Source organism: Pectinophora gossypiella, chromosome 12 (genome assembly GCF_024362695.1).
Source record: "Pectinophora gossypiella chromosome 12, ilPecGoss1.1, whole genome shotgun sequence".
Taxonomy (NCBI): Eukaryota; Metazoa; Arthropoda; class Insecta; order Lepidoptera; family Gelechiidae; genus Pectinophora; species Pectinophora gossypiella.
Genome location: NC_065415.1, coordinates 1,214,271 through 1,233,375, shown reverse-complemented (window position 1 = coordinate 1,233,375; position 19,105 = coordinate 1,214,271). Strand labels below are relative to the sequence as shown.

The 19,105-nt window shown below is 39.8% G+C and overlaps 1 protein-coding gene across 2 annotated transcripts in view; it reads left to right on the top strand.

Annotated features, from left to right (window-relative positions):
• LOC126371433 (uncharacterized) overlaps positions 1–19,105 on the top strand; it is a 335,692-nt gene that overhangs the window by 260,670 nt on the left and 55,917 nt on the right. For both annotated transcript variants that reach the window (XR_007567041.1, XM_050016716.1), the window contains exons 3-4: positions 16,915–17,073; positions 18,218–18,395. Coding sequence is in view for 1 of the 2 variants with exons in the window: in XM_050016716.1 (XP_049872673.1) it covers positions 16,915–17,073; positions 18,218–18,395 (337 nt within the window). In the remaining variant the exon portion in view is untranslated. The remainder of the gene's footprint in view (positions 1–16,914; positions 17,074–18,217; positions 18,396–19,105) is intronic.

The following is a 19,105-nucleotide window of genomic DNA, read 5'->3' as shown; positions in this document are numbered from 1 at the left end:
AAGGGTCAATTAATTCTTTCAAACATGGTCCTCCTTTTTTTTTGACGTGACTTATTGTAGATTTGCCGCAGATGGCATTAACTACTTGGGCGGACAAATGGGGAGCGCTGAAGGCTCTCACCCGGTACAACGTTTAAGACAACAGGCCTGAGGGTGCCCAGTTGGGCGCGAACCTCGGCTCAGGGCGTCGTTTGAGAGGAAAAATATTTGAAAGAATTAATAAGCGATAAGCGCTGATTGAGGGAAATCGTCGACCACGCCGGCGGGGTCAGGGTCCTGAAGTGTTTGGTGTCGCGAGCTGATTGGCTGCACATAGTCCTCCAGAAGACGCCCTGAGCTGAGGTTCGTGCCCAACTAGATAGGCACCCTCGGACTTGTTGTCTTAAGTTTTGTGCCGGCCGTCAGCGCTCCCGATTTGGCTGGCCAAGTAGTAAATGCTATCTGAGAAAAGCTATATCTCTAATATGGATAAAGTTTAAACTTTTCAAGGTCTATCGATAAATCGCCCTATCGATGGCAACACATAAACACTATTAAGCAACTCGAGCAAAGTTTTGCTTATAAACTGGCAACCCACATAAAGTTGTACCTAGTAACTTGTAGTCTATAGTTGTTGCAAAACAAGACGCTTATTAACATAATAACATAGCATAACATCACGCTTGTATCCCCGAAGGGGTAGGCAGTGGTGTATGTTACACCCATTCCTCGCCAGCTACGTTTAAGATCCATGTAACATATAGGATAAGATAAGATAATGTGTGTGAATATGTAATAAATAAATAAACAGAGTTTCTTCTTCTCTCGTGTGGGTTGTGAGGTGAATTACCAACCTCATCAACTTGTAAATTCAAATAAATGTTCCATTAAAACCTAAAGAAAATATCTAAAACATGTAAAGCGAATGAAGGATAATAGAATTGCGAAAGCGGTATATAAAGCGAAAGTTGATGGTAGGGCTGGCAGAGGTAGACCTAGAAGGACTTACCTTGACCAAATTGGAGATGTGCTTAGAAAAGGTTCAGTACGATCTACTTTGAACCGGCGTGCGTGTATGAAACGATTGATGAATGTGGAGGAAGCAAGAGAAGTGTGTCAGGATCGAAGCAAATGGAATTCTTTGTCTCTGCTTACCGGCGTGAGTTTATGTATGTTCCGTCAAAAAAGTAAACGATAAGGTTATGGTGTTTTTAATCTGTAGATTTTATCCATTCATTATTTAATACTTACATGGACATTTAAAACTAGAACCAAGCATTGCCGCGTTATATTTCATAAAGCAATAAATTTTATTAATTTACTTCAGTAAATTGGCAGCAGCTACGGCCTCAGTCATCCAATTATAAAATCTAAGCGCATGGAAGTGCACAAGAAAAGTTCTTGACAAAACTTTCCTTCACTCGCAGTTCAATAGTTTTATATAGTAGTAAATGTCTATTTCAACACAAAATAATTCTACATATTGTGAGAAGTTACAATAGTTAAGGCAGATGAGACGTCCGTTATGTAAAAATGACGATTTAAAGTGGAACTATGTTACCTACTCAATAAAGATTTTTGAATTTTGTATCATATTTTAACTTAGTTAGAACTAGTTTTTTTTACCTTTAAAGGGTTTGCTCTTGGCCCCAGACTTGCCCGAAGGCATTGATTTTTAGTTTTCATTCATTTATTAATATTTTTAATAATTTTGATGGTAAGTTGCCAGCAAATCAAAATTCTTCAGCATCGCACGCGCTCTTAAAATTTTCGGTTTTATAAAACAGAGAACAACTATTTTTGTTTTGTTAATTTGAAAAATTTGAATGCTATTTATGCGCCAAATTCTTGTAATAACGCCAACAGATTTAAAAAAAAATACAAAACAGATCGACTTTACATCCGTTTTGTATAATAGAGATTATAATTCCTTATTATAAGTGCAAATTTTGCAAATTGTGATAGCGTTTACGATGCGGATTAATTTCAATCTGCTTTCAGATTTGGAAGAGAACTTGTTAATGTTTTAACGTTTATGTTTTGGTGGGATGTAATCACTAGGTAACAACGTCGGGTTAGGATATTAAAACAGCAATTTATGACTGTGTGATATGATGCTATATAACAACAGCCTGTATAATACTGCTGGGCAAAGGCCACGCTGCTCCACTGCGAGTTGGTGGAGTTGTTTTTAACGCGCCATCCGAAGCATAGAATCATCTTACTTTTTCAGACAATCAGGTGATTCAAGCCTACGAAGTCGTTACCAAACAAAGGACACATATGATACTATCAGTGTTATAATTATATGCTTATACTATGACTCTATTGGCTATCTTAAATCGTTTGAAAATTAACAGAAAATCTTTATAAAAGTCTGCAAGAAACCACATAATATTAACTCAAGCTTATTTCCCACCGAGTTAAGTAGAGGCTATGGACTTCCTATTGCTTCGATCGCTACATACTTCTCTAGCTTCCTCTTGTTTTTTTCTTTATTTTATGGTGAGATAAAAATCAAAAGTAGATGTCTAATTAAATTAAAAACAGGACCACACTGACTTTGTGTTGTGTTTATACAATACTCTCTTTAAATCAACATTATAATTTAAAAGGAGTGAACTAACTCCTATTTATTTTATTAAACATAAATTGCGAACGTCGAAAGAAAAGCTGTGCTTAAATCCGGTACAAAAGTAATCCGGGACTACAATAGAGCGGGACAATGCCGGTAATCCGAGGTTGTTGCAACGTAGTGCTGTAATTTAGGAAAGAGAATAATTAAATACTTAATATATAGGTCATCTCATTTGCGTATGCGGTTTTTATGCATTTTCGTAGTTACGTGACCTAACCTGTATTGGGCTGGTTTTCCCTTCGCGGGTTGGAAGGTCAGACAGGCAGTCGCTTCTGTAAAAAACCGGACCTGTCAAATCTTCAGGTTAGGTAAGTTGCTAGCAAATCAAAAATCTTCAGCAACGCACGCGCTGAACTGTTAGAATTTTCAGTTTTATAAACAGACACTATTTTTGTTTTGTCAATTTGAAGAATTCGAATGCTATTTACGCGCCAAATTCTTGTAATAACTCTTCGAGATTTTAATTCCTTATTATACCTCTATGAAAAAAGTACCTCTAAATAAAAAAAAAATGCAAATTCTGACAGCGTGTACGATGCGGATTAATTTCGGTAAGCGGACCCTGTGAATAACGGGATAAGGCTAGGGAGATGATGATGATGATAGGTCATCTGAAGAATATCTACCGGTAGGGTTTTGTCTGAAAAATAACATAACATCGCATTACTCCTCTATCCTCGAAGGAGAAGGTAGATGTATATATGAATATATGGTGGATATGTACGTCCATCTTAAGAAAGGAAGGGGAAGACCAAGAAGAGCTTACATGGAACAGATTAAAGAGAAGGCTCCTCCGTGCTTCGGAAGGCACGTTAAGCCGTTGGTCGCGGCTGCATTAGCAGTCGTTAATAACCACCAATCCGCACTGGGCCCGCGGGGTGGTTTAAGGCCCGATCTCCCTATTCATCCATCCATAGGGAAGGCCCGTGCCCCAGCAGTGGGGACGTTAATAGGCTGGTGATGATGATGATGATGATACTTTTTGGAACGAAATTTCTCTGTGGTTTTACTTTTTAAAGTTATATTTTTATTCTTTGTTACATTTAAGTCAGAATAAAAATCTGTACAATTTGTAATTCCATGCTTTTTCCGCCACAACAGGCGGCCATATTGGAACCGCATCTGACTCCTGCACTGCACTGATAAAATATGATCATCGTCGGCTCACAGTTATTCAAATATGAGTTGCATTCCACTAAGCCGGGACTTATGAATACCCGGATTTCCGCCAAGCCCGACAGAGCTAGTTTCTGGGACATTAAAATTATGAAATTGTATAATTCAGGTTCGAATTAGATTAAACCGTGATTAATAAAATAATACCTAATGCATACTTACACAACAATAATATATTATAGTAATTACTATTGGTTGTTGGTTTGTTGTTGTGTGTTGTGTTACTATAATTATTATTATTGTTATTTGTTTTATTTATTGACTCATCATCACCAGCCCATTAACGTCCCCACAGCTTAGGGAGATCGGGCCTTAAACCACCACGCGGGCCCAGTGCGGATTGGTGGTTATTAACGACTGCTAATGCAGCCGGGACCAACGGCTTAACGTGCCTTCCGAAGCACGGAGGAGCTCGAGACGAAAACTTTTTTTTTTGTGGTCACCCATCCTATGACCGGCCTTTGCGAAAGTTGCTTAACTTCAACAATCGCAGACCGAGCGCGTTTACCGCTGCGCCACCGAGCTCCTCTTCTATTTATTGACTATAATTATTTAATACAGTCAAGTGTAGTTAGACTAGTGAGTGTGGAGTGTGTTGAGTACGAGTGAAGTAAGTAGTAGTAGTATAGTAATTTTCATTCTCCCTTGTCGGTGGAGTAATCGCCTCCATTTTCATTACTCCATAGATAGGGCGTGTAGAACGGTGGTGGTGGTGTCCCAATCGCCTTCCGTTCCGCAAACCCAAACCTATAAAATGCTACTTAAGTTCTATGACGATCTTGTGACGTAGCAAGTAGGCGCCGCTACTTCAAAAGCGCACCCCTGATGCCGGGCAGCAGCGGTATCAGTACTGGTTGGAGGCCGAGGAAATGGATCCTGGTAGGGCTCTAGCTAGAACATCACCGATTGAGAAGTTGGTCGGTGTACTGCGGAACGGAATTTTCGTTATGTTATGTAAAAAATATAACAAAGTCTCGCGCAAAAGCACGTCAAGCCGTTGGTCCCGATTATTACTTACAGATGTATGTAGATACGTAGTCGTTACATGGGCCATGTCAGGGGCGTTTGGCGACTCAATAATAAATAACCTTTACACTAGAAGAAGAATGATAGAAGAAGCTAACAAAGCAGTAAGCAGCTTTCATTGCATTTTAATGTTCACATTCCAGTATTCCCAAATGACTTTTGCGTTTAGTGTTCCTAATAAATTCAGTTACAATATTAACTGGAGCGCATATAGACGAGGTATTAAACGTGAAATTTAATTACGACTGTACGAGTATACACGTGCAAATAAGTTGTTTATAGTCGTACTGGGTGCTTGCTTACTGTCAGTGCAGTGAAGTGTGGTGTAGGGAAAATTAAATGAAGATATATTACTAGAATAACTTGCAGTGCAGTCATTTGCAGCAATATGGGAGACTATTAGTTATATACACGGTGTTAGTGACATCGTAACGAAAACTTTCAGGGATGATTCAGGCCATGATTCAGAGTTGATATCAAGTGGAATTTTCCGTCAAAAAGTATGGAACGGAAAATAATTTAAAACACTAAAATTGACATGAATTTGCCGACAGGAAAATCCACTTGATATCAACTCCCCCCCTCAGTATTTATTTTGTTACGATGTCACTAACACCCTGTCTACTTCTTTGGCAACTTGTATGTAGACTTGTACAGGATGTAAATGACATCGTAACAATTACTGAGGGGGATGATTCAGCTACATACATGTAGTCGATACATGAGCCATTTCAGGGGCGGCTTTTGGAGGCTCAATAGTAACCTTGACAACAGGGTTGATGAGGTTGGTACTCCGCCTCACAACCCACACGATAGACGAAGATTCAGCTCATTATTCTGAGTTAACATCAAGTGGAATATTTCCATTGCAAAAGTATAGAATTGAAATTAATTTAAAAAACAAAAAATACATGAATTTTACGACGGAAAATTCCACTTGATATCAATTCAGAACCATGGTCTGAATCATCCCCCTCAGTATTCGTTACGGTGTCACTAACACCCTGTACATTTATTTATTATTATTATATATTATTACACATACATTATATAAACTCACGCCTATATCCCACCCGGGTAAGCAGAAACTATAGAACTATATTTGCTTCGATCCTGACACACTTCTCTTGTCTCTCTCTTCTTCTTTTTCTTTGAAATATTATTTTTGAGCCTGGAAAGTCTCCCATTGGTAAAAAATAGTTTTAAAAAATAACAGAAGCGTACAATTTTTAATTTTGGAACGGGAGAATTTTTGCATGTGTAAAATTGTGAAGTGTACTGGTAAAATTTAATCGGTATTCGGTATTAAAATGTTTTTGCGCTGGGGTTTGGAAATTTTGGAATAGTTTTAGTCAAAAATTTGAATTTCGATTAACCTAGAACACGTGAATTCGAATGAATACAGAATAAATGCAGTACTTGTCCCTACGCTGAAGTACGGTAGTGAATGTTGGGTAAGTATGGCAGAAGAAGCATGAAAGTTGGATTAATTCGATGGATGGGAACTACCAATAGCATCCTAGTGAAACACACAATAACGGGTTCTTACCGCGTTTAAAATAGGGATTTGAGACTCCCGATATTTCGACACTGTTGCAAGTGCCATGATCACGGGATGACTGATGAGATTGGAGTGGAGTAGGTAGATCCATAATTTTCTACGGGCAGACATATCATATCCCTATTGTAAACGCGGTAAGAACCCGTTATTACGTGTTTTAATTATGATAATAACCGCGTAAACTTAAAACAATGTATAAGCATCCTAGTGCACGATTGATTTCGTGTTTTGACGTTTAGTAAAAGTAACTGATTTGACTAGTTGGAAACCAGCCTATTCGGACGGGACGGGACAGCTCTTGTCAAGGCAAAACGACCATGTTAACAAGAAACGTTAAAACGCTGCCAGGGATAGCTAACATTAACCAAATAGCTTCAGATAAGGTTGTCCCGCTGAGACCGGCATTTAGATAGCAACTACTATAATTTGCCCGGTCGTATCCCTTCGTGTTCCGAACCAGTCCCCCCTGGTTAATTCCGGTCAACAAATACGAGTATAATTGGGTATCTGACTGAGTCAAAGATAAGTTATAAAGCGCTAGTCTAGAAATCTTCTTCTATCATGTGGCTTGTGAGGTGGAGTACCAACCTCATCAACCCTGGTGTCAGGGTTACTATTGAGCCGCCAAAGGCCCCTGACCTGGCTCATGTAACGACTACTTACTTACATCAGTAAGTAGTAACCAGGACCTTCCGAAGCACGAATCATCCTACTTTCGGACAATCTGGTGATCAGCCAGTAATTTCCTAACCAAACTAGGGACCACAAAGTAATTTTTGTGATATTAGAACGTCAGTGTTTATTATTTATTATATGTCCCCACCAGGAATCAAACCCGGGATCTCCGTATCGTGAGCTCAACGCCCCACCACTCGACCACGGAGGTCGTTATCTAGAAATAGAAGCCAGTCTGAGATGAACAAAAAGTCAGTCTCATTTTGATTTGATTTGTAAAGTTCTTTATTCAATTGAATTTGTCAAAGAAGTAGTTTTTTCGAGACAGTCAAAGAAAATAATAATAAAAAAAAAATAATTATTTCAGATTCTGCATCCATATAATGTTAGTAAAACAATAGAGACTTACGAACTATGTTAGTATATTAAATTAAATTAAATGACATTATATAGGTAACACGTGAGTCATAACCCAGTGTTTCCAGAATGGGAATATTGATAAATAATAATAAATAATTTAAAATTAAAAATCAATAAATAAAAAACGAGTGGTCCTATGCGGTATGGCGGCCACACCTTAAGAAAAGGCGAGTCCCACCGGTCCACCAACGCCCTCAGGATGCCGTTAGGAAAGAAAAAACACACATACTTACCTTATTAACATTCCTTAGCAAAAATACTGCTTATGAGAAATGATTTTATCATTTTTTCTGGACGACTTGATAGTAGGTGATTTTCAATTTATAATCGTACCTTATGTTGTGTAAACTTAAAATAGTTTCACTTTGAACAATAACATAAAAACATAAACTGCCTATATACGTCCCACTGCTGGGCACAGGCCTCCCCTCAATCAACCGGAGGGGGTATGGAGCATACTCCACCACGCTGCTCCACTGCGGGTTGGTGGAGGTGTTTTTACGGCTAATAGCCGGGACCAACGGCTTAACGTGCCTTCCGAAGCACGGAATCATCTTACTTTTTCGAACAATCAGGTGATTCAAGCCTGAAACAAACAAAGGACAGTCTCACAAAGTGAACAATACTTATTTTTATTTCTTAAGTCACAAGATAACTAAAGATGCAATTAGTACTTGGTATTTTAACAAATCTTGGAGTAACAGAAGATTTTACACTTTTATTGGAACTGCACTGAGAATAGGCATCGCTATTGGGTTTGGCAGGCGTCACTGCTGGCTTCGCCCTGGCTTGGGTTGCAGCCGGTGCTTAAGGAACTTTGATTTTAGATTTCTGTGTCTCGCTTTCTGGTCTCTTCGGTCTAATGGTTCCATTAGGGTTATTTTTACCGGGTTTTAGTACTTTAAATACTTAATTAATCTTTCGAACGCCGGAACGCGGATCTTGACCAGACACAATTTAAAATCTATTGTAACTGGTATCGCGGCATATAAGAGGTTAAGTAAGTACATTATTAAATAGTCATCATTACAACGAAATAAACATCTAAGTGATTCTACACGAGTGAGGGTTATACGAAAAATCATTTTAGTTTTCGACTTATTATCGAATTTATTTAGGAATTAAGTAACAATGAGTACGGCGTTTGACAGCTTTTATTGATGACGGCACAGGACAGCATTTCCATACAAACTCCAAAGAAAACTTTCGTTTTGACGTTTCGTAAAAAGTATCTCATTTGACTAGGTTGTCAAGTAGCCTTTGCAAGATTTGACAGATCCGGTTTTTTACAGAAGCGAATGCCTCGGAAGGTTCTGACCTTCCGACCTGCGAAGGGAAAACCAGCCAATACACGTTAGGTCAAATACCTCCGGAAATGCATTTCTCGAGATTGTGGGTTTTACGATGTTTTCCTTCACCGCTGAGCGCGTGATAATCATTTATGATCGAAACATGAATTCGAAAACAAATTCGACCATCATTGGTTTAGGCCTGTGCTGGATTCGAAGCTGCGATCTCAAAGTGAGAGGCAAGCGTTCAACCAACTGGGCTACGCACATTAAAAGCCAAAATGATGTAGGAGTGCGGTTCAATTTATCGTGTAGACAAGCCGACGGAATTACCGGTATCCCGACGCAACCGGTATTTAGATGGCGGTGATTGGTGCAATCTGCCGACCCCTTCACTGACCGTATCCGACGCCATACCGGTACCGGGCAATTTTCAGTCACTGCACAATTACGTCATTTGCCAATGATGTTTGTATTTGCGTACAGATTTAACACAACATAAGTTACTTACATCAGAAAGTAGTAACCGGGACCAACGGCTTAACGTGCCTTCCCAAGCACTATTTATCTTACTGTCGAACAATCAGGTGATCAGCCTGTAATGTCCTAACCAAACTTAGAATCACAAAATGATTTTTGTGATATGTCCCCACCGGTATTCGAACCCGGGACCTCCGGATCGTGAGCCCAACGCTCAACCACTGGACTACATACATACATAACATAAACAGCCTATATACGTCCCACTGCTGGGCACAGGCCTCCCCTCAATCAACAGGAGGGGGTATGGAGCATACTCCACCACGCTGCTCCACTGCGGGTTGGTGGAGGTGTTTTTACGGCTAATAGCCGGGACCAACGGCTTAACGTGCCCTCCGAAACACGGAATCATCTTACTTTTTCGGACAATCAGGTGATTCAACCACTGGACTACAGAGACCGTTTTTTTATTCTGCTAGATAAATAAATATTTGTCTACTAACACTAGGATTCAGTAGATTACTAACATCTATGGACAATAGTCGGAAAATAAAGATGTTTTGTTCCTTGCTGTAATAGCTGATAGGTGGGACAGCAGCTTTATAAAGCACTGGACCCATCAGCATTTAAGCGTGTGCCATTATGGTGTTTTATGGCTTTTTAAGTATTTTCTTTCTTGTATTTTAGGTTAGTAGATATAGATGTAAATTTGTCCGAGATAAAGTATATTTTATTTTATTTTATTTATTTTTTGTTCAATTTGTTCCAAGCAACTTAAGGGTTCATTAATACGCTTTGGCAGCAAGTTCTCTTCTGCGTTGTAGCTCTACTCACCCCAGTAGGAATTACAAGCGTGTGTATGCTGAACATGTAGAATGAAGTCGGAACAGTTCCTCTGTCGTTCCTGTGGATAATCTATTAGATTTATTTACTCGACGTACGTGACGCGTTTGAGGAACTCTGACGTACGTTCTGTGGAGCTTTTTACATTCAACAACTGGAACATGCTTATTTACAATAGAAAGATAATTGCTGATTTTTTATTTAATTTTTTTGACGTGACTTATTGTAGATTTGCCGCAGATGGCATTAACTACTTGGCCGGACAAATGGGGAGCGCTGAAGGCTCTCACCCGGTACAATGTTTAAGACAACAGGCCTGAGGGTGCCCAGTTGGGCGCGCACCTCGGCTCAGGGCGTCGTCTGAGAGGAAAAATATTTGAAAGAATTAATCGACCCTAGTGGGTCGATAGCGATAAAAGGTGTACTTGGTGAGCTGTAGATACTAAGTTCATCTTAAATAGAATAGAATAGAAATTGTTTATTATAAAAGGAAGCCACACACAAAGACAATACAACAACAACACTTAAAATTTTTCACAAAACAATTATAAAAATCATAGGAGGATGTTCATTAGAATGATTATAAAGTGGTGGTGGTCGTCCTGAGATAAAAGGGCCTCACTCAGCACAAGTCGCGGCGTGAACCACGACGCTGGTATTATGTGGACCCTGGATCTTAAGATGGATGTATGGATGAGCTTATGTTGTGTTATACTTGCCAATTTCTTATCCGCATTATTTGAGTGGCGTTCACCACTTGTTCGCAATCGTGTCGAAGGTAGTAAACGATCTCCTGTGCGGGTAATGTACGGGTAATGTGTCACGAACGGAGTGCTTCCCGCGAAGGCAATTGATAACCCAGTACCGTGTCATAGTATAACGAAAACAGTAGGTACTGTAGCAGAGTACAAACTCTGCACATACTGGCCTTTCGTTCTGACCATCATCATTTTAAATTACGAAATTCTCATTCCATTCGCATTTCCTTTCATTTTTACTCGCTTTTGACTCACTGCATCCCCGACCTTCATAAAAACAACAAGTGTATTATACTGTTTCGGGCCGTGCCCTCTAATTCCTAAGTCTTGATTCTTTTGTGAAGTGTGTATATTGTGAACTATGTATATTCCTATCCTGTTTGTGAAGTGTTTTTAATAAACTATATATATTCCTGCTTGCTGCTTGCTTCTAATTTATCACCGTCATCACCAATCATTCCCTTACTCTGCCGGCACGTCGGGATACCATATCCTCACCCCCAGCGTGCCGCAGTACACTCCGTTTAAAGACCTGCGTGCGTGCAGGCGAGATAAAATTATGTAGTAACATCGAATTGTCAAACTCCGCCAACAACCGCCATTTCGAATATAATCATATCATTTATTGCCAGTTCAGCACCGTAAGCGCGTGACTCTTTCTCGCCTCGACATACGTCACTCGTCATTCTCTCACAGTGCACAGAAAGAGACAGACGATCTCTGTCGCGGCGAGAAAGAGTCGCGTGCTTACGGTGCTAAGCCCGCTGCTGTTATCTTGTAAGATGACAACTAAATGCGATTTGATACAGTCAAATTCTGACAAATTCAAAACTATGTTTATTGAGTTTGAGTAACATAGTTACACTTTGAATCGTCATTTTTACATAACGAACGTCTCATCCGCCTAAAACTACTGAAGATTCTCACAACATGTATAGCCGGGGAAAAGAAGCTGTAAGAAAAACCTCGGCACAGGGCCCTAGACGTTCTTTAACCTCAATAAACCTCAATAATGTTTCGTAGCAACCCTTCTGATCTCGCTTTACTACGCCATACGGAACGTGGTGTTAATTCACTCGAGCCCTTTAATGTTACGGAATAAATTAACGAACGCTTTCAGAAATAGTACACGCACTTTAAGGTATTATTTACACCAATGTGTGGTATTAGTGGGGTTTAGACGAACAATAATTTTGGGTTTGTGTGTTCAGATTGTAGACAGGAGAACATACATAAATTAACAAGTTATATGAAAACTGGGTGGTATTCGAGTAACTCAGTTTACTTACTTCTTCCAAAAATATAACTTCAAAAACTACGGAAAAGAGAAAGTGTGCATTTTTATTGTATAAAAATATAAAAATTATCCTAATAAAAAAGCACTCATCATCATCATCAGCCGTACGACGCCCACCGCTGGGCATAGGCCTCCCTCAAGGATCTCCAACGACGATCGGTCCTGCGCTGCCCGCATCCAGCGGCTTCCCGCGACCTTCACCAGATCGTCGGTCCACCTTGTAGCGGGCCGACCCACTGAGCGCTGAAAAAAGAACTATTGGATGATTATCATTAAATGATAAAGTACCATATACATTATTGTTACAACTGTCAAGTAGCCAATTAAAAAAATAAAAGCAGTTCCAGTGACTATGAAGTATAATGCCGACATATTCGGATGTGCGTCAGCTTTCCATCAAAATTACCTCGTCACTTCATTACGCGAGCTCAGTTGATAAATCAGCCATCTGTCTGCGTTGAATCTAATAACGTGTCTAAGGAAATGACGCGCGAGATGATGGAACGCTCGTAACTGACTTCGTTTCCTTCGCGTGACTTCGCCTTGCGAATATGTCGCGAGCAAATGGAATTGGTGATCGCCTTAACAAGCTCAAACGGGGAAAAGTGGTTACTCTACATTCTAAACTTGTCTCTTTTGTTTATCGTCTAATACGTTTCTAACTCTAAACCATGTACGGCAACATTGCGCAACAGCGCGCGATGTAACGCGCCGGACTTTTTGCGCGTCGTGTGCGTTACTGCATATAATTGCATAGGTTATATTTTCACAGACTAAAAAGTGCGTCACGGATAGTCTGTCGTCTGCGCAGGGCCTAAATGGAGATGTCAATCCACCTGTAGTTAAGGCTTTATTGTAAAAGAAAATAAATATTTTTACCTTTTTTTTTATAATCTCCCAGCTTTATCCCGTTTTCACTGTATCGGTTCAGGTGTGAAGAAGATCGTCTAATATTTTTTATCACAAAAACGTTCCCAGTTCAGTCTCCAATTGATTGAGGGGAGGCCTGTGCTTAGCAGTGGGACGTTTATGTTTATGCGCACACGACGCGCAAAAAGTCCGGCGCGTTACTGCATATAATTGCATAGGTTATATTTTCACAGACTAAAAAGTGCGTCACGGATAGTCTGTCGTCTGCGCAGGGCCTTAAGCAGAATAGCCTGTGTTTATAATGGGTTATTCTGTTCAGACAAAAAAGTTTAGTCAGAAAAGACAAAAGAATGAAGGAAAAAAATATACCTTCTGTCACTTGAACAAGATACATTACCTACACAATTGGGTAATTTCCTAGGTCAAAGAAAAACTATGAAATTCTGATTACCAAATAAAGCTTACAAGCTTAAGACAGATCTAAAGCTTACAAAAAAACGTTTTCTTTTTCTATTTAACTTATTTAAAAATCTAATAATTAGTGCGACATTTTGTCACGTGTTTCTATGACATCACAGGTTACTTTTTCATACAAATGCCATAGTAATTCGTGTTTTGACGTTTAGTAAAAAGTAACTGATTTGAGTAGTTGGAAACTACCCTATTATCATTGAGAGCTTCTGATGTTTTCACACCTGCCACTTATGAAAAAATCATTCCAAAACCTCTCAACGCAAAACGTTTTCAACCTTTCAACGTAATGAATCTCGCCCACAGGGTATGAAATATTTGCCAAAATTACCCCGATGTCAGGTAGATATATCTGCGGAGCTTAAAATGAGGGATCATATTTTTCGAGCCCTTCGCTGGGGCACTTATCTTTGTGCAAATGTTGGCATAGTATTCGGGAAAGTAGGTCCCTACACGACTGACGCATGTCTTTCAATTTGGGGGCGTAAAATGTTTCACGTCAAAACATATTGTGGCTCAACTGAATGTGCGAGAGATTCATTTCATTACCCTCATGTTTTGATTGAAGCAAGCAAAGAGTTTCTTATTATAGAGATGCGACACGGCGGGTAGAGGTGGACTATTTAAGATTTGTAATGTAATTCCTGTTAGTCCAAAGTACACCTATTTATTAATATTAAATAACCATAGCAATCCAGATCATAGAGAACTTATTGAGCATGGCCAGTGTATGTTGTAGTTGTTCCACGAGTCAACAACTACTTCGGTGACAGAACACTTCGTAAACGAATACCGTATCTGTACAATATAAATCAGGAGTGCAATATAAATACATAACATAAACATAAACTGCCTATATGTATACGTCCCACTGCTGGGCACAGGCCTCCCCTCAATCAACCGGAGGGGGTATGGAGCATACTCCACCACGCTGCTCCACTGCGGGTTAGTGGAGGTGTTTTTACGGCTAATAGCCGGGACCAACGGCTTAACGTGCCCTCCGAAGCACGGAATCATCTTACTTTTTCGGAAAATCAGGTGATTCAAGCCTGAAAAGTCCTTACCAAACAAAGGACAGTCTCACAAAGTGATTTCGACAAAGTCCCCATCGGGAATCGAACCCGGACCTCCAGATCGTGAGCCTAACGCTCTAACCACTAGACCACGGAGGCTGTTTAAATAAATTTAGTAAATCTTTATTTAAACATCTTATGCAAAAGATCTCTTACCTGTAAGTTAACTGTAAGTATTTTAAAACATAATAACATTAAGCGAACTCCACTCCCACAGACAAACCGAGGAATTGGTTTTGTGGGGTTTTTATTACACCAATATTTTCTATATTTTTTATGAAAATTAAACATTTTACTTTTTTTCTGTGAGCTTCAATCAGATTTTTTATTTACCGTGAATTTTCCACGTAGAAGCTATTTATTTGCGCATATAAAATATAATAATAATAATAAAACACTTTAATGCACACAAATTTACAAGATATTTACAGGATGCCAAAGGCATTCTAAGTTGGGCAAACGCGGCCTTATCGCTAATAGCGATCGCTTCCAGACAACCTTCGGCAGAGGATATAGTACACTTGTACGGCTGCAGAGTAGCGCGCAAAAAAGTAAAATAAATTATGTAATAGACAAATTTTTATGAAAAATATTTATTAATAATTTATTATACACATACCATACATATATACATACAAAGATACATATAAGTAAAAATAAAATATTAGTAAGTGCGCAACGTCAACAAATATCAAATAGCAATCCGTGCTTCGGAAGGCACGTTAAGCCTTTGGTCCCGGTTACTACTTGCTGATGCAAGTAAGTAGTCGTTACATGAGCCATGTCAGGGGCCTTTGGCGGCTGAATAGTAACCCTGACACCATGGTTGATGAGGTTGGTACTCCACCTCACTACCCATACGATAGAAGAAGAAGAAATAGCAATATTGTTTTTTTTAGTGGAATCGCTTCGATGCTTTTTTAACGCCCGTATAACATTACAATGAGGTCAGTTTGATGACATGAAAACAGCTGAAATGTTTTCATTTTCCATTTTCAAGAGCCGACATTTAAACCTGGTATTATGAGGAAAGGTTAAATTTAAATCGTGGCTATTACATTGGAGGTTGTCCAATGTTTTCCGGCCCAAATGAACCCAAATGCAGGAACTTTCAATAGGCTGTACGGGGTTTTACACTTGCCGACGCTATACCGGTGTATACGTACCTTTTTTTACGGCCTTTGTGGTCCAGTGGTTGAGCGTTGGACTCACGATCCGGAGGCCCCGGGTTCGAATCCCTGTGGGGACATATCACTAAAATCACTTTGTGATCCCTAGTTTGGTTAGGTCATTACAGGCTGATCACCTGATTGTCCAAAAGTAAGATGATCCTTCGGAAGGTACGTTAAGCCGTTGGTCCCGGTTATTACTTACTCATGTAAGTACGTAGTCGTTACATGAGTCATGTCAGGAGCCTTTGGCGGTTCAATAATAACCCTGACACCAGGGTTGCTGAGGTTGGTAATCTACCAGCCGCTGTTGGTTTGCCGCAAATGGCATTAACTACTTGGCCGGACAAATGAGAGCGCTGAGGGCTTTCACCCGGTACAAAATTTAAGACAACAGGCCTGAGGGTGCCCAATTGAGTGCGAACCTCGGCTCAGGGCGTTAAGACACATTAAATAGTATCGTATAAATACGACCCAGTAAATCCTCCAAACACACAGCGTTCAAAGTATCTCATTACATTAAAACCTTCTTTAATGATACTGGGATCATTCGGGTAGGGATGTAAACACAAAGCGGGGACTTTCGGTTCGATGCCCAGTTTGAAAAGGCAGTTTTTGCTGCGTAAATCAATTTGGAAGGCTTTATTGGAGCATTTAGTGTCTGATATTTCATCATCATTATCAGCCGTACGACGCCCACTGCTGGGCATAGGCCTCCCCCAAGGATCTCCACGACGATCGGTCCTGCGCTGCCCGCATCCAGCGGCTTCTCGCGACCTTCACCAAATCGTCGGTTCACCTTGTAGCGGGCCTACCCACTGAGCGTCGTCCGACACGTGGTCGCCATTCGAGAACCTTTCCCAGCGGCCATCGGTTCTCCTCGCTATGTGTCCTGCCCACTGCCACTTCAGCTTAGCAATTCTCCGAGCTATGTCGGTGAGGAAGAAGATCATAAAAGAACACAGGTCGGGTCGTCGGGATCATATTATTATATTACGTCCTTCGGGCGCAGATACTTTTGAGTACCGTCTCTAAGCGGGATGTATTATGGTGTCTCTAACGCCCTATATAGCTAAGCCATATGCACACATAGCACATGAACGTCAGATTTTGAAACAGTCAGCCGAAATCGGCTGGATTACATCCTTACCATGTAGCAAACTGATGTTTTCTTTTTCTCTTCTTGCAGCCACATCACCCGCACAGCCAGCTGGCTACCCCCGGTGGAGAGCTGGCCGTCATCACGCGACGGGAGCTCTAGCAGCCATGCCGACCCTGATGACCTCGACGACCTGCCCTACGGGTGGGAGCAGGCGCTGGATAGCCGCGGGAAACCTTATTATATCAAGTGAGTTGATTATAAATCAAAACACACACACGCACGCACACACACACGCACGCACGCACGCACGCACGCACACGCACACGCACACGCACACGCACACACACACACCCTGGTATTTCTGGTTACATTTTGCTGCACCTTACTTACAACATGACTACCACGGCCGAACACTGCTTCCTAAGATACAGGTAAACCTAGTTTAGGAGGCAGAGTGTATCTTTTGTAATATCAAAATGTCTAGTATGTAAGAAATTCTATAATCTGTAATTTTTGGTCAAATAAACATTTTATTATTTATTATTATTATTTATAATGGCTAAATGTAAAACTGTAAAAATAAATAAATAAATAATAAATAAATAAAATTCATTTATTTCGGATCTAAATATCCATAGTGTGTTAATACAATTACACACCATGCTAATGTTAGTACTTACAATATAAACAGCCTATATACGTCCCACTGCTGGGCACAGGCCTCCCCTCAATCAACCGGAAGGGTATGGAGCATACTCCACCACGCTGCTCCAATGCGGGTTGGTGGAGGTGTTTTTACGGCTAATAGCCGGGACCAACGGCTTAACGTGCCCTCCGAAGCACGGAATCATCTATGTTAGTACTTATTATTTATTTATTTACTAATATATAACCATACAAACACATCACCGTTACATCACCCAATGTGATGGAAAAAACAAGGTTCCTATAAGAAACCTAATAAACATTAATTAAGAAATTAATAAAAATGAATAAACAATACAAGGTGTAAGTGACATCGTAACAAATACTGAGGGGGATGATTCAGCTCATTAGGTATTCTGAGTTAACTTCAAGTGGAATTTTCCATCGCAAAAGTATAGAATTGAAAATAATTAAAAAAAAACTAAAGAAAAAAACATTAATTTTGCGACGAAAAGTTCCACTTGATATTAACTCAGAATCATGGTCTGAATCATCCTCCTCAGTATTCGTTACGATGTCACTAACAGCTTGTATCTATCAGAAACTTTATAAACACCATCATAATACATATCATAAAAAAAGATAATATATAATTTAAGTCATGTGTTATTGTTTGATTGATAAGTTTTTTTTTTTAACATTTTTGGCAGCTTAACTCTTAACCTATCCGACGAATTCTCCCCAGCCACGTCAACAAAACAACTACATACGTGGCTCCAGAGGGCTGCGCGTGCGAGTCCCCTCCGGCGCCAAGGGACGTGGTGCTGGAGCGTGACCCAGAGCTGGGCTTCGGCTTCGTGGCGGGCTCCGAGCGGCCCGTGCTCGTACGTTTCGTCACCGACAACTCACCCAGCGTGGGCAAGGTGAGACTCCGACACCCGTATTTTCTTCAATCAATCAATCAATAATACTTTATTGCACAACAACATATACAAAGGACATAAACATACGAATAAAACATAAGCACAATAGGCGGCCTTATTGCTAAACAGCAATTTCTGCCAGGCAACCTTAGGGTGAAAGAAGATTATTTATTGGAGCACGGGCTGGTGCAATAAACATATAATGATACATAACAAAAAAAAATATGAATTATAAATAATATATACTTATCTAAAGAAATAATATAAAAAATACATTATATATATATATATATATATATATATATATATATATACACACATATATATACACGCACACATATATATTTTCTTCTTCTATCGTGTGGATTGTGAGGTGGATTACCAACCCCTTACTTAAACTTAAAGTCGTTTTTGGTGAAAATTACTGTTTGTTTTATTGAGTTTTCATAAAAGTTACAATTCACTTCTTTTTTTAGTATTTATGGCTGCATCATTTAGAAACGACGATTCTGCCAACGTCAAGGTACTGAAGAAAAAACAGTATAAAAAATATCGGATGATACATTTAAAAAATTGTATTGAAGACTGTTCAGTGGGAGGTCCAAAAAGTTAGTATTCTTCTTCTATCGTGTGGATTGTGAGGTGGATTACCAACCCCATCAACCCTGGTGTCAGGGATATTACTGAGCCGCCATAGCTTCTGTCATGAC